Source organism: Misgurnus anguillicaudatus, chromosome 2 (genome assembly GCF_027580225.2).
Source record: "Misgurnus anguillicaudatus chromosome 2, ASM2758022v2, whole genome shotgun sequence".
Taxonomy (NCBI): Eukaryota; Metazoa; Chordata; class Actinopteri; order Cypriniformes; family Cobitidae; genus Misgurnus; species Misgurnus anguillicaudatus.
In genome coordinates, this window is record NC_073338.2 from 24331598 (window position 1) to 24349443 (window position 17846).

Genomic DNA, 17846 nt, shown 5'->3' on the forward strand with positions numbered 1-17846 from the left:
ATGCGCATAAGTGACCTAGAACACGCACAATGTACGCGGGGTTTAAAAAATCTGCCAGTGCACGTGCATGATGCATGCACTCTTTTGATGATGAAAATGTGTATTGTGTCCACACATATACACAAACAAAAACCCCATATGAGCTGAACTCCATAAGCATACATATGCCTACATGCACATAATTATTGCATGCATCTACAAGCCCCCAACCATAGTAAGGAACACATAGAACCTGTGAGCTTGAGGGAAGAAATTAAAAGGGGGGATTTAAATTACATGTGATGTGTAAAAGTGTGAGACGGACAGATTTTATATTCAAAAAAAGCAATGTTCCCTTTTTAAATGGACAAGACTAGTGGGAGTGAAAGAAATATGCAAACAGATACCTCAATCCGCCAGAACAAATAAACACACGGCAGTGTTGAGCCCCAGAGAATGTCATAGAGATTGCACCCAGCCCATTGAGAGCAGACACCACCTGCCAGGACAGGGAATTTCAGCAGACAACACAGCGAAAAAAAGTCAAATGTTCATGTTAAACAGGCTCTTAGTATTCAGCTAGTAGCCAGAAAGCAGAGACGGGGAGTAAATAAAGCAAACGGAAACAGACACTGATGCAGAACAGCTAAGCCCTTCCCTTTGTATTCCGGGGTTGATTTTCTATTAAACAACAGATAGTCAGCTCTTTCTAGTGAAAGTGTAAAACATTGGCTGGGTTAAGCATCACACACAGTTAAATGGGTCTAACAAGTGCACAAAGGTGTGGAGTAATTCTCTGCTAAGAGGATCAGACACAATCATGCAAGTTAGCGCTATACTTTAATAGAGATGGATGGGTGGCAACAGTAGCTTGGGGCAATTTCTCACCTAGGCATTAAGTCGAAAGGAAGAGAAAAACAAATTTGCCAACTACACTGCTGTGAAAACCAAAGGCAGTCAACTGCATATTAAGTCAAGGGAAACTTTGCTATGTTATACTATACTGCAATTAGAATCAGACAAGAAACGTATAATAATTTTGTACCACTGTATAAATTAATTTGAAGTAAATAAAAATTTGCTAATTGGGTAACACTAGCAAAAGCACTGAATGCCTTTAATAAACCCTCTTAAAAATTTAAAGAAAAAAAGTGCTACCACTTGTTAGTGATCTTAATGATCATGCCCTTTTGTTGATGACCCAGTTAAGCTGAACATTGAACATCATCACATAGTAATGATGGAAAGCAATGTAGGCAGTAAGCCGATGATGATGATGTACTATCCCTAAATCTGAAGATAAACTTAAACTGTTTTATAGCTGTGCTGCCCATCGGAGAAGAGATGAGCCTACACCAGAGACACATCATAAATCCTCTAACACTCTCCCATAGAGCAAAAGTGGCTCTTTAAGCTAAAGATGCACCGATATATCGGCCAATAATCGGTATTGGTCAATTAAAGAAATTTTTCACACTATCGGCTGATATTTCCAAAACAGCCAAATAGTCATGGCCAATACCTGTCAATCAAAAGAGAACAGGAAAATGCAATGAATTGGAGCTCTGTGTATAGTTTAATGTTCACTATTAAAGGGACACTCCACTTTTTTTAAAAATATTCTCATTTTATAGCTCCCCATAGAGTTAGTTAAACATTTGATTTTTACTGTTTTGGAATCCATTCAGCTGATCTCCGGGTCTGACACTAACACTTTTAGCATAGCTTAGCACAATCCACTGAATCTTATTAGACCATTAGCATCACGCTAATAAAATAACCAAAGAGTTTGGATATTTTTCCTATTTGAAGCTTGACTCTTCTGTGGTTGCATTGTGTACTAAAACCGACGGAAAATGTAAAGTTGGGATTTTCTAGGCAGATATGGCTAGGAACTATACTCTCATTCTGGCGTAATAATCAAGGACTTTACTATCGTAACATGGCTGCAGGAGATGCAATAATATTACACAGTAGCCAAAAATAGTACCCTTAGTAAGTTTCAATGGCAAGGGACTATTTTTGGGCAGTGCGTAATATCACTACACCTCCTGCAGCCATGTTACAGCAGCGAAGTCCTTGATTATTACACCAGAATTAGAGTAGGAACTATAGTTCCTAACCTTATCCAAAGAGTATAGAAGCACAAGAGGGGAAACTCAATAGAACGTTCCATTGCAACACCAGCGCCCAGCAGCAGCCCCACGAATCCGCCATTTTGGAACGAAAGCCTTGGGAGTCAACTAGAAGTAATGGCAATATCAGCTACTTTGTACATTAAAATATCAAATTCAAACTGAATGATGATTACACAGAATAACATACAATCAGACCAGTGATCATTAATCCCTTTTTACAGCTTATTTTCAGATATTTAGACAAGTCTTCCACTTTTATATAGGCTAATTTTACATACAAACATACCGCCATAAACTCATCCACACATAATATGTTGGCTCCATATACATAGACATATACACACATATACATCTGAATTGCTCGAAATGGATTAAGTAAAAAAAACACAGCCACTGTCCAAAAGTGGCAATTATACTGTAGGTAGGATAACAGCAATGCATCATGTTCTATAAGATTATAACGTTTGTAGCGGGATCCAGGGGATTAATATGTACAAAATATATTTCATACCTAGTGGAGTTGGTAACTAATAATAGTAGTAAATGTGTAAAGTAGCATAAAATAGAATTACATAATAAAGCAAGAAAAAACTACATCAAATGTGTTTCTATTTAATGATTGGATTCCACAACTGATAACAACAACAAATCAACACATACATACAAGACAAAACAGCATTTCGTGTAGGTGTAGCAAGTGAACAAAATTTTAATTCAAGCAACTTACTATTGCGCTTTTGATTTGGCTGTGAGATTCGCTGAGAATGAATTGGCTGTGAGAATTTTCATTCCAAAATGGCGGCCGCGCTACTGAAGCGTCACCTAGTGACTGTTGCCAAAAACGAATGAGAGTTTCCCCTCTTGTGCTTCTATACTCTTTGCCTTATCTGTCTAGAAAATCACAACTTTTAATTTTCTGTCGGTCTTAGTACACGATGTAACTACAGAAGAGACAAGTTTTAAAAAGAAAAAATATCAAAACTCTTTGGTTACTTTTTAGCGCGATGCTAGTGGTCTGGTCGGATTCAATGGACTGTGCTAAGCTATGCTAAAAGTGCTAGCGCCAGACCCAGAGATCAGCTGAATGGATTCCAAAATGGTAAAAGTCAAAATGTTTAACTTTAGGGGAGCTGGAAAATGAGCATATTTAAAAAAAAGTAGATTGTTCCTTTAAAGGTGCTCTAAGCGAATTCACGCGTTTTAGAATTCACGCGTTTTTTTAGACATAAAACATTTTTGGTTACATACAGCAAACGTCTCCTCACTATCTGCTTGCTGCCTGTCTGCTGATCAAACTGTAAAAAACTTGATCTCTGTAGACAGCCCAGGCTTCGCAAACTGCAATATAAACACAGTGGCCAAACCTTGAACTACGAAGCAAAACAAAGTGTTCTAGCCAATAAACGACAAGAAGGATTTGGCGGTGGGGGTTGGGCGCGTTCATGAAAGCACAGAAGGGAGGGGGAGGAGTTAGCTACGCTCCGTTTGTTTGAAAACAGTTCAAATATCAACAAAAAGTGACGTCTCACGGATTCGCTTAGAGCGCCTTTAATTGTCAATATATGAATGAATAACATTCAGAAAATTTAATCTTCAGAATTTAGTTAATGCAAATGAATATAACCACTACACTATTGGTATCAGCAGATATCAGTCTGAATAATCGTCTATCGGTATCAGTAAAAAGGAGCATCTCTACTGTAAACCTGAAGTATAGGATTATGTGAGAATGATTCAATCACACATATACAAATTCTACTCTATGGGTCAGTTTCCCGGACAGAGATTAAACTAGTCCTAGACTAAAATAAATGTAAGAGCTGTCCAAACTTAAAGCACTGCCACTGACATATCTTAAAATACATCAGTGCCCTTTGTTTTGCCTCAAAATGCATGCCAGTAATGTTTGTAATAAGGCATGTTTGTTAAAACTAGTTATATGTCCTAATTTAACTAAGGTCTAGTCCTGGTTTAAGCTAATCCCTGTGTGGGAAACCACCCCTATGTGTTAAACTGAGGAAGTAATACAGATATGCAAGAGTGCAACGTGCTAAAACTTTATTATATGGCATCATAATCCCATCAAAACCTTAATGTGATACCGGCAAACAGGGGATAAAGATCAGAGGAAAACAAGATAGTCAACAGAGTGACCGCGTGGGGGATTACTGATTGTCCAATCTCTGAGCGTTTGCACTAGAAGACAAACTGCCATCAGAGATCCACTGCTTCAGTGGAGGAGCACAAAAGTCCCAAAGGCACCAGCGGGAGACAGGCTTAATGAGCAATTGCACATAATAAATAAAGGCACAGTGGAGAATCCGTGAAGCTTTCCTGTCTAAATTGGCTTGGTTTCATGCTGGATATCTAAGAGATGGAGGTGTATATTGGCACTATGCTGAGTCTCACAGGTCAGCGGCTTCTGTTGTTGCTTACGGGGCACTACTGAACAACCCTATACACAGCTGGAACAGATGCTGCTCACCATCTTACCCTTTACAAAGGTTCACACACACATGCAAAACCCCTGAATGCCTACAAAAGCAGGTAAGATCAGCCACATTTATCCTGCACCAAATAGACCCCATCCTGGGACAAGCACACTGCAGGTTGGCACATTGAAACTGGGACAAACACCTCCAGGCGAATTCAACTTGACAAATATAAATGCCACCACTGTGTAAATTGAACCAAATGGGTACTAAGCACAGAGAAGAAATTTGGGGGGGGTGGGCACTAAATTAGGATATATACTGTAGGCGAGTGGTACATCATTACAAGTAGGACAGTTTGAGGGTTTTCTCTAACCGCAGCATGGATCAGGTCAAGCAGTGCTGTACTCCAACAATTCCATCATGTGTTGATAATATTAAGAAAATGATTTGTTTATCCACCCGGGCTTTGCGGGAGTAATTGAGTGTACCATTGAGTCTCTGAAGCAAACCATCCATATTCATCACTCTGAATGTAGGTTTAATTGATTTTGAGATACAATTGAAAAAGCGATATTTCCCACATGCTTTATTGGAATTTCATAGAGTCCAATTCTCGTTCATGAGAGCAATAAACACCAGCGTCCCTCCATCTGTCTTTCAGGCATCCAAATACATTTTTTGAATCCTGATTTAGATCTGAATGTCAAGGCAACAAAAGAATCTGTTACTAGCATGGACGGGTTTTGCATTTACTTTTTTTTAAAAAGAAAGAAACACCATGTATGAAAGCTTTTCAACAATTCGAGGGCCCTTTAAGAGAGAAGCACAATAAATTGGGGCTTCCTTTGTGAGGCAGAATGGTGTTTTATGAAGAAACTGTATCTGCATTTTCTTTGGCTTATTATTGTGGAGTGATTCATCTACTGATGACTTTATTCAAGCTCACAGAGACCGTCAGAAAATATTCTACTGGAAATAATCAACAGCATCTCAAAATGTAATTATGGCATTTATTGCTCAGAGATGCTCTTTTAAAGCTGAGGAAACGTAATGGGGTTATTTTGTCGCAATCATTTTGTCTCTGATGTTTCTCCAAAAATTTTATAGAAAAGCTTTGAACCAAAAATGATCATGAATGGTTAAGCAAAATTCAAGTAGTGCTTACTTCAGTCAGAAGCAAAAAGTTACTTGAGGTTATGGTGTATCGTGAATACGCAGGGCTGGGAATGGGGGAAAGCGGGAGGACGGAGTCCAGGGAGTGAATTCCCCCTTCGCGGGAACTCGAGCTGCGTCGCCGAAGCTACGCTATGGGAACGCCCTCTGCGTGAACGCATCTGATATGGAGGACAAAATGTAATAAAGAACTTCAATATTTTATAACTACCTGGACAATAAAAATAGCAATTAATACATTTGTTTAGAAATTAATTAATTAATCTATAAATAAATAGACAAAGTTACAAAAAAATAATTATGTAAAATTTTATTAGGCAATAAAAAGTGAGATCATAAAATAATTTAGAAATGAAATATTAATCCATTGATAAATAGTTCAAATTAATATAACAATTTACAAAAACAACATAAAACACTCAATAAGTTCATCATTTTAAATTGCATTTACAAATTCTTAATTAAATAATGAAATTTCAAAATGTATTTCAAAAAGCGATTTAAAAAGAGAAATACATAACTGGATTTATAATTTGAACTAAATATACAGGTTTAAATTAGCCATTTAAAAGGGCATTTCCCTTTAACATTTCTCCTTATTCTTTTCGCTCTTCGATTTGCTTTTCATTTTAGCCTCTCTTTTTAGCTTTTCTTTGGGTCCTTGCAAACGGTCAAATGAGAAATGCAAATTAGCTATAGCCAGGTGGATGTAACAAGCTCGCTGATTGGCTTTGATTGTATGCCATGCACAGATTTATAGATCTCGGATGAGGACCCAAGGAGTCACGGAAAAGCTAAATAGAGAGACTAAAACGAAAAGCAAGTCGAATAGCGAAAAGAATAAGGAGAACCATCGGGAAAATGAAAACAGAAATGTTTAATGGAAATGCCCTTTTAAATGCCTAGAATTTGTAAATGCAATTTAAAATGATGGACTTATTGAGTGTCTTATATTGTTTTTGTAATATTAATTTGACTCTTGTGGTCCTCCATAGTCTGAAGGACGTATGTTAAATCAATCCAATGGTCAAGTGACACGTCATAGGCGGGTGACGTGGGAACCAGGAAGCTATAAAAAAAGGCACCCGGCAAGCCGACTTCAGCTAGATTGTGCCAAAGCAAGGCGTGACAGGGATGCAGGGAGTATGGCAGGGAGACGCAACGTCTCGTTCCCTTCTCGAGGAACAATGGTTACATTCGTAACCCGAGACGTTCCACCTCAAACTGGTTAATTGGTGGAATTGAAAAAGGAATTATATATTATATTTTTTCAAATTTTTCTGTAACCTGACAACAAATGTATTGTTAAAAGTATACTCAAGAAAACATACTTAGGAGGAAACATACAAATTGTAATGTTAGGTTAAATCTATTTACCCCCCCCCCCCAGTGAATTTATTCTATTTCCATCCCTGAGAATAAGTCACGACTGAAGGGCATTGCTAGGCAACTTATTCACAATACAGCACTGCATGCCTCTCGTACCTTATTGCTTTTATAAAACGGTTACCACACCATACAAATAATGAGGCAAACAATATGTATCAATGCAACTTTCATGAAGTAAAATCACTAACGCCTTTCAAACACTGGCAAAAATAGTCCCTGATCGACCATGAACAGCAAGAGTTTCACATGTTTACGTTGCTAAGTTTGGTTGCTGAGGGTGCTGCAATGATACACAGAAAAGTTGGGTGTGGTTAAGCTACTGACCAATCAGAATCAAGAACTGGAACTAATTGTTTTACAAAGATAGATATAAGCCATTTAGATGTACAGTAATACAAGTCTTTGCCTACCACTTTTGGGATCAACAGTGAAGAAAGGGTGCCCTTGTAGAATACTGTAGACAATCTTGGCACTGTTTCCATAGGTGGGGTCATCGGCATCTGTGGCAGTGACTTGGAATACTGAAGTTCCTGGTTGGACAAAACAGATTTCCTTATTTTCTGCTAGTATTAAGCAAAATGGTTACACTTTATTTTGATAGCTCATTTTAGACATCCTAAGAACTATGAATAACTTTGCAACTAAATGTTAACTAACTCTCATTCAAAAAGTCATATATGGATAATTTTCCAGATAAACATAACAGGGGATATTCGGGATCCTTGGAAATGTGAAAGTTTTATATAGGTCTAGCTCCCTCCAACAACATATTAATACGATTAATAGGTTAATGTTGATGTTGTTAAAGCAACAATAAAGAGTTTTTGCTCTTTGCTCCCCCTACAGGTTAGAAGCATAATTGTCCATTACCACTGTCGTAAATACTGCAGCATAGCTGGCTCTGATTGGATTGTAGGTCTGCCGTAAAGCACGTTTTTGTAGTTTTCACTCAAACTACAGGAGCGCGACCCGACGGTTCTTCTTTAGTGCGGTTTTGGCCGATAGAGGGCTGCAAAGCGAATGTGAAAGTGCCGTTCACCCTGTTTCGAGTGGATGAACGAATGAAACTTTTTTGGAAACGTTATTTTAAGGTAAAAAAAACTCTTTGGTGTTGCTTTAACCAAACAGAAAGATCTTTATGATTTAAAACGGAAGCATTCGTAAACGGTACTAAACAGTAGAGTACTCAAAGCAAAAACAACATTGAAATACAAGTCAGCAAATGAAAACTTCCATTGAACATAAAAGGTGATGATGCACAGCTTTAGCCTACATAATTAATGTAGCGGGTTCCTCTTCAACTATTTCACATTGAAAGGCATGAACGTGCCAAAAGTAATGCGTTTTAAAACGTAAACGTTTTACCAGCAAAACTTCCAACATCCAAAAGGATCTTGCTAATTTGGAGATTTGCACCTGCCTTCATTCGTGCATGTCACAAGTATGCTATGTTTCCTTGGTTGATGCACTTCTTAAACACATTGGATTTCTTTTTTTCTATTTAAGTGATTCATCTCATGCCTCATTGACCTTCACTGGTTTGAATTCACCTGTCACAAGCTTCTGCTTCAGGCTTCGAAGCATCTAATGCAATTATAAAGTGCTGGGTTTGGATGATCGAGATAGCATCACTATAAGCTGAGCCACATTCATAAAGAAGAGAACTTAAGCACAATGGAAGAAAATGCACATACAGTAGCTCTAAAATTGCCACTTTTAAAGGACCAGATGTCTACAGTCTCTATCAATGCTGCTAGTGATTAATCCATCAGAGGTGGATGCGTGGAGTCAGGGAGCTCACCAGCTCAGTGGGGATGTTTGTATTATATTTCATAGGATTCAATGATGCCCAATATCACTTTGATGTTTGAGAAGGAAGATTAAAGAGATTCAAGACCAAAAGTGACCCTAGCTGTTCCCAGTGGGAAGACTAAGCAGGCAGGTGGTAAGGAATGATCACTTCACAGCTCTTTGGCTTACATCCAGCCAATTGATTTGGACAGAAAGGAAGAGGTCTGCGGACAATTAGCACTTTCCCGACAGTCCGTTTTCTGCACATGGATGCTCTGCATGTGGATTACTCATGCATTACCTGGATAGCACAATTCTATTTGACATTTAAGCACATCAGATAATGCGTTGCTGTTTCTTTATCTAATCTAGCACGATCACATCGGAAGCTTCAAAACATTATTATTTGCAACCCATGTGAGATCAAATATACTTTCAAGGTTTTATGAAAGATATTGGTACGAGTTCGAGATTATTAGGTTGTAGTGTGATAAATAGAATCCAGAGGGTTAGCGAAAGTATTTTTGTCTATTCCAAACAACACAGAATCCATACTGTAGATCCCCTTGAGGGGCTTTATATAAGAAACAATAGCTTTAATAAATCCAAGGATAAATCCAGCCAGCAGCCTGAGTTGATCTCACATCCGGGCCAGAAAAGGCTCAGATCTGCTATGGGACCCTGCAGTGCTTTTTCTTAAAATGATGACCCAGCTAATAAAACCTTTTATTTTCTGACAAAATGTTCTTCTGTTACTTCAGACATCAAAAAAAAGCCTGACTGTTGGCTCACCGATGTCTGCCATCTCAGGCACGGAGGCTGAAAAGGGTCCGTCAGGGAACTTGGGGGCGTTGTCATTCACATCCTGCACCTTGATGATAAATTCGGACTCGGGTTCCACAGCTCTATTGGTGAAGCGGTCGATGGCCCGAGCGTGGAGAACATAATGACTCTTCTTTTCTCTGTCCAGACTTTTCTTAGCATGAATGTCGCCTGTCATCTCATTGATTACGAATATGGTACCGGCACCTTCTCCAGAGAGGAGATACTGGACTGAGCCATCACCTTTGTCTGAGTTTGAGTGTAACTGAAAGAGAAACAAAAATATGTGCTGTAACTCAGAGTATTGACTAAATCCACATAATCACTTTTATGCGATATGTTTGATACGGCCTATTTATTGCTCTGCTTACTGGCATAAAAACAGATTTGGTGAAATCTCTTTCATGCCCTTTGTATGACTTTTTAAAACTCAAAGTAAGTACAAACTTATGCATGTATATACATTCATTACAATAACCACATGTTTTAAAAATTTATATATGGCATATGTTGATGAACAGATGAACATCATGTAGCATCAGTTCTGCTCAAGTAAGCAAGCACTTTGTGAAATTCATAAATGAAACCATCTGTGTCATATACACTGGTATCACAAATGCTTTTCTCGTGCGATTATGGCAACATACAAAAATATGCATGTAAAACAGCATAAAGCTTTAAGTTGAAATGTACACAAAGCTGGATTTGAGCCCAGACAGACAAACAGCTATTTTCAGGCCACTTATCCAACAATAAATGGTGCCATTTTAGTCGCTAATGATTACTAATGTGGCCTAACAAAAAGGCAATGAGTCTGATCCACCAAAAAATACTAAATAAAAAAATACAGAGCAGCGGGAATTGGCAGAGCATAGCCCTTGGTGTGAACAAAAAAACACATTACTTGGCATGTTCTGGACTGCTATTCAAGCAGCTTTCCTTTTTCCCCCCAACACGTTCCCATGATTCTTGGCAGCCCCGTAATCCCACTGCAGTGAGCAATTAGTCAAAATGATGTTCACCTTCCAAACCTTTTCCCCCTGGCTAAAAGGGACATTCACCTTCACAGATATTTACGGCAGGTAGGCCTGAAACCCCACTATTTCTGGGGCTATTACTATATAAAGCTGGCCACAGCTGCAATGCAGCAATACACATATTAAGCCACATAAATATACACTTCTATACACACAGACCTAAACCTGAAGTCTACATTTTTTATTGTGCTTGTATATGGTATTCTCTTACCTGCTGCAATACACCGTTAGAAAACGGTCAAAATACTGTATGTACCCCAGTTGTCACAGGGCTGTACCCTTTAAAAGGTCTTAATGTGCATCACTAGGTAGAAAGATGAACTCTTTAGGTCCCAAAGCTGTACTTTTTAAGGAGGAACTTCTCCAGTAACAGCTTGGGTAAATATTTTGACCATTTTTCTGTCAGTATATGAAGAATACTCCTACAATACACTGTAGCTGAAATAATATGTCGTGTTGTTTTGTTGCTGTACTGTATATACAAACTCTATTTTACATTCTCATAAAATATCTGATTATTTAAATAATATATTGTTCATTCATTAGGATTAATTTATTAAGACTAGTTTCAGAAGAAAAAGTTCCTTCTGATTTTTTCCACACATAAACAAGTTGGGTTTCTTGTATTTCTTGCAGTTAGCCAATATTCACTATCTATACACAATACAATAATACATTTAACATGGACAATACACAATTCCTCATGACACCTTCTCTGTCTATTTTAGGACATGATCATTAAGTCTAAAGCAAGAGTTATACAAGATAAGTTAACATTAGGATGTAAGCATGAGAAACAAAGGTAACACTTTACTTGAAGGGGTGTTTATAAGACTGACATGACACCTTCATAATCATGACATGACATGTGTCATGAATATGAATGAGATTTTATGCACGTTTTATGTCATTAAGTGTCATTTGTTCAATTATGTCATTTTTGATGCCATTGTTTGAGATGTCTTTGTTTTGACAACTTGACATCAAAACTCAATACATCATAACGTTTTACCAGGGATACAAATTGAGTTTGTCTTTGAAATGTTATTAAGTGTTTATTCTCTGTCATCAAGTTTTATAACAGTGTCCTTAATATTTTTCTTGACCTCAACTACAGTGGTACAAATAAAATCTGTCATTTTAATGTCATTAAGTGTTAATACTCTGTAAAATAGGTTTATAACAGTGTCATTAATACTCTTAAGTTCATAACGGTTTTTAATAAAGTTTCCTCCAGGTGTAATAAAAATAAAATAAAATCAATCATCCAATAATAATAATAATAATAATAATAATAATAATAATAATAATAATAATAATAATAATAATAATAATAATAATAATAATAATAATAATAATAATTGATACATTTATATTTTATTGCATTTGGAGACAGATTCACCTCAAATTAAATGAAAACAGTACAACAATGGGTTAAGCCATGCAGGGTTGGGTCCATATAACTGGGAAAACAGTTTATTACATAGGAAGTATCTAGGTAAAGCTGCTATCTCCGCCTGTACTTCGAATTCATGGACAATACCGGACTTTTGTGCTGCGTATGGATGTTAGTCCTACTAGCACTATGCATTATGGTTAGAAAAAGTAGATTTTCAAAATTTTAAAACTTTATTTTTTTTCTTGACCCAATGCTAAATACATGTCTGACTGTTGAAACGAACCAAAAGAAAACGAAGAAAATTGCATTCATGATGATTTATGGTTATTTTATTTCCGTTACACCATTCCCTACAATGACGCTGATGCGGGAATCCCCTGTTTCAAGATGGCGGCTCTGTTTGATGCATTCGGTCCAATGAACTGCGGTAGCCAAGGCGACATCTAGTGTACATATCTATGATGATTATGAAGGTGTCATGTCAGTCTTATGCACAACCCTTCAAGTAAAGTGTTATCGACTCCCAGTGCACATAATGCATTGCTGTGGCAGTCTATTCAAAGAGATGTGTGGCAAAAAGATCAAGAATGCCGTAACTCTCAGTTATTCAGTGACTCTGGGTGTCACTAAACATTAAAGACTAGAGATATTTGGAATGATGACTTGTATTAAACAAGGCCCAGTCCATTCTACAAATAAACACAAAAATTGTTTTAGTCATTGAACTCTACACACACAGTAGTCTATAAAATAAATAAATAATTAATTAAACTTACTATATAGCACATACAGGACAGGCGAAAAAGAGAACAGTAAACACTAGTAAGAAATAGAATGCATAGACAGAGATTGTTTACCACACACAATATACAGTAGATATGAAACAGACCAAGACATAGAATCAAATCTAAAAGTTGTCATCCTAGAAAATACAAACGCATCAAATGCAAATCATTTGATTATGAATAAAACAAACACCTCATCACAATAGAAACACATTAACCATATTAAACAAAATGGGAAAGTTGCACAGTGCATGCTAAGCAGATTGAATCCTGCTACTGTCCATAGTTCTGTTTTTTGGTCAAAGTCTATTTAGGGTAATCGTGGTCACTAGGCGACCATATTTGCAAATTCTCCAGTCTATAAATGGTTGTGTTATTTGATACCGCTGGGTAAATATTAGACAAAACACTGGGTTAAAATTGACACAATGCTGGGTTGTTTTCACTCAACCGCTTGGTAATTATAACCCATGGTTGCACAACAAATCCAACATTGGGTCATTTTTAACCCAGCATGTGTTCTGTCTTATATTTATCCAGCATGCAAGAAATAACCCAGACGTTTAAAGAGTGTAGCGGATATCGGATATCTCAAGAATCACTTGATAGTCATTAAAGGAACATGCCCACATTTTGGGAATTTAGCTTATTCATCATATCCCCCAGAGTTAGATAAGTCCATACATACCTTTCTCATCTCTGTGCGTGCTGTAACTTTGTCTGACGCAGCCCCCGCTAGCTTAGCTTAGCACAAAGACTGGAAGTGAATGGCTCCAGCTAGCATACTGCTCCCAATAAGTGACAAAAAACACAAACATTTTCCTATTTAGGTGTTGTAATTTGTATAGTCACAGCGTGTACAAATAACAAGGTCATATGAGACATATACTGAGAACTATATTCTCAGAAGGAGCACCCGAGAAGCCCCCTGGTGAGGAGCAGAGAGTCAGAGTCAGAGTTGTGCAAATCACTCCGCCCAAGTAGCAGTGCTTCGCGTTCTGAGAATATAGTTCCCAGTATGTATACTTATAAAAGATAGCTGTGTCTCATATGACCCGTATGTATGTGACTCGTATGTATGGACTTATCTAACTCTGGGGGATACAGTGAATAAGCTAAATTCCCAAAATGTGGGCGTGTTCCTTTAACTGAACCATTACTTTTCAATGTTGCTTTAGCTACTGGGCATGCACACAGGTTGGCAAGCACCTCACATGACAATAGAGCCCCTTCCTCAGAGACTCATTAGTGGAAGTGCCCATATACTGTATGAGTATTGCATTTTCCCCAATTCATAAAATAGAAGGGATCTTGTTAGATTCATTATCTTAATATAGTACAATAACATCCAAAACTCTGAGACCATACTGAAAACCAAGGATTTAGGAAATAATCAAACATAAAACAGAAATAGACAGAAACTCTAAAAATGGCTGGGTTATTTTTAACCCAAGTTGGGTAAATATTGGACAGAACACACTGCTGGGTTAAAACTGACCCAATATAGGTTGTTTTAACCAAACTGCTGGGATATAATAATGAATGGTTATATAATTGTATACAATTATATATAAAAACAGCCTAACATTGGACCATTTTTAACCCAACACGTGTTCTGTCCAATATTTACCCATAAAAAAAAAAATCTGAGCAGATGTACGCACTTCTGCTTGTTCGGTTGCTTGAAAAGGATTTTCAAGCAAATTGCTGCACACAATTTCAAGATCATTTGCGATTAATAGATTTCACATCTGAAAGTAAGACATGCATGCATTTTCCGTGCGTACATTCGTTCTATGAATCACATATTATGCAGGGCTCAACATAAATGACTGCCCGGTGGCCCGGGGCAAGCATGAGAGACGTTCTGGCCAGTAAAAAGTATTGTCACTTGCCCGATCGGGCCAGTGCTTCCCCCTTAGTCAATAAAATATATTTTTATCAATGTATATTATCTAACATTTTGGAAGCAGACATTTACTTGGGTAAAACACTACGAAAGAAACAATGCAATATTTTGCTGTCAGTTTACAGGTAAAGCAGAAAAGTTGGGAGCTTTATTCGTTACAACATGTCTGTTGTATATGTATACAAATATATTTGGCTCTTGAATTACTATTTTTAAATATGTGACACTGACATTTTTTATTGGGGCCAGTGAAAATTTTGGCAGGGCAAATGAAAACCTGAACCACTGGCACAAATATTTTTGCGTTGAGCCCTGCATATACAGTACGTGCTTTTGAGAAATGGTTGTAAGACCAAATTTAGGTCTCCATGCAGCATTTATAAGGCCCCTGATTCCTTGACTTTTCACTGTAGCACAATAAATGCTTTTTGTAACATTAATGGGTAACATGGATCATGCATTAACTTCACTCTGTGCCAGCTCGAGTGCTGTCATGAATTCAAAAGGGGAGACATTTCTACAAGCCTACACTAAGAAATGTTCAAATACAGATTATAAAACGGTTAGTTCCAATCCTTGATTCTGATTGGTCAATAGGTGTGCTTTATTCATGATAAAACACTGCTATGACCGCTTCACCCAACGGTTCTATTTAATATCACTGCGCCCTTAGCAACACCCTTAGCAACACATAAACATATAATGAGACAAAGTCTGAGAACAGTTTGTTGTTTTTATTTGAGCTTTCATGTTGTTGTTCGCAGTCAGGGACTATTTTTTCTAGCGTAAGGAATGTTTTTATTGATTTAACTTCATGAAAGTTGCACAAATATTTTTTTTTTACTTTACTATTGTGTAGTAACCGTTTTATAAAAGCAATAAGGTACTCGAGGCAAGTGCTGTATCGTGAATAAGTAACGGCTGAAGGGGTTGCAGGCACTCCGCTTCGCGTCGTGCCTAACAACGCCCTTCAGCCGTTACTTATTCACGATACAGCACAGCCTCTCGTACCTTATTGCTTACATATATTCAACTTATGATTTAATTTGTATGCTGAAAATATAATTTGTCATAAAAATTTGAAACCCTAACCCTAAATTAGAAGCAGTTACAGCTCGAACTTTCATTTCCCAGAGTGCACCTGATTACATGCACTTTGCCTTATTCAAACTAAGCAGAAGACATTTTATTGTAGGCCTGCTATTAAAGTGAAGTACTGAAATGCATTCGAGCAACTAATGTGTAGTAAGATTTGTGTTTAAAGTTGTAAACGGTGGACAATATAGCTACTAAATATTGCAGTGTGACGATTTAAAGTTTTAAGTGTGTGGGTTTGTTTGAAAATATAAGACTTTACCCCATATTATCAAAACAAGCCCACCATTAAAGGTATGTTGCTTCGTTCTGGGAGCCACTGTGCTTGACAGCGGAATCAATATTCATAACAATGCCTACATTAGGAATGCTCTAAAAATAATAAAAAAGATCAAATCCATAGATTCTTACACTTTCAAGAGCCAAGGCTGTGACAAAGGGTTGGCGGTTATTGCGTCTACAGACCTGAGAGCACAGGTTGCCTTGTGCACGGCTTGATAAACTGCCCACGCTACGAGAAGGAAGGGACTGATTAAATCAGGACTCAGCCTTTGCTGCTAACTGCAAATTAAAGCCGGCGTGCTGATGGAAAGGTCAATTTTACACTGCACCAAGAGCCCTTCACGTCAGAATAAGGAAGCGTGCCATGGCAGCACTGAGTTTGGTAATTTGCCATTAGTGAGAAGGAGGTGAGCGGTTTAATGTAATCCTCCATCTTAAAAGCTGCTATGACAGATATTCATCAGCCGGACTGACTCTGGCTCTGGGCACTTCAACAGCACAGCAGTGGACGATCTCTCTTTTAACGTTTTCCTCTATTCCGATGTCCACTTAACTGCAGACCCCCTAACATATCAACTGATCATACGTACACACTTATATGTTGGTCTGCAGCTCTAGAGTTTAACAGAGAGAGAGAGAGGAGAGAGAGAGAGAGAGAGAGAGAGAGAGAGAGAGAGAGAGACCTTTTATATTGCCAGCAGCTTGCTTGCTCTTTATTACAGATCAAAGCTTAAGCTGTCTGTGTGTAAGTGTACATCTCTCTCTCTCTCTCTCTCTCTCTCTCTCTCTCTCTCTCTCTCTCTCTCTCTCTCTCTCTCTCTCTGAATGAGTAAGTATGTATGTGTGTGTGTGCGTGCGTGTGTGTGTGTGTGTGTGTGTGTGTGTGTTGGTTTTTGTGATTTACGAGGACATTTCATATGAATACACGCCACACTATGAGGACATTTTGTATTATGAGGACAGGGTCGGTGTCCTCATAATACGGGCAATGTAGAAGTGCTTCTAGGGGTAGGAGGAGCTTTAATTCTGATTTTCTCCGAAAGTCTTCATAAGTCACAATGACCGGACTTTGTGTATGACGTGTGTATCGAGACTGCGCCCCTGTAGGCCGGTCTGGTGTACTGCACCTCCTAATGAATATTCACGCGTGTGTATGAAATCGCCGCTTCCGATTGGCTGACAGCCAGAACGTCCTCATGATGTTGGGATTTGTCATAGCCGGATTGTGTTACTTACATCAAGGACGAAAACGATAAAAATATAGTTCTAAAATCGTTTTTAATTTAAAATGGCTGCACTGTTCATACCACAACTATATCAATAACAGCACAGAGGAACAATATGATTGGAAACACTTTCAGATCGATTGAACTGATGCATGGATTACTAAAATCTGCCGAGAAGACCACATGTGAGGATAAATCATCGATTAAATCATCAAATAATCATCAAAGTTACAAGACTCCAGGTAAGATATATACAATGTTAAGCAAACAGCTGCTATTAAAGTTTTAAAACTGTTTTTACCACGTTAGCATTAGCAACCTTATGAAAATGAACCGTGGTTTTACTATAGTAAAGTGTAACTTAGTAACTATGTCCTTTTTGGGAG

The 17846-nt window shown here is 37.8% G+C and overlaps 1 protein-coding gene across 2 annotated transcripts in view; it reads right to left on the reverse strand.

The window, feature by feature from the left end:
• Positions 1-17846, reverse strand: part of LOC129442165 (cadherin-18) — a 187397-nt gene that overhangs the window by 34186 nt on the left and 135365 nt on the right. For both annotated transcript variants that reach the window (XM_055202066.2, XM_055202065.2), the window contains exons 3-4: positions 9698-9992; positions 7525-7644 (exon numbers count right to left, since the gene is read on the reverse strand). In XM_055202066.2, the coding sequence (XP_055058041.2) occupies positions 7525-7644; positions 9698-9992 (415 nt within the window). The remainder of the gene's footprint in view (positions 1-7524; positions 7645-9697; positions 9993-17846) is intronic.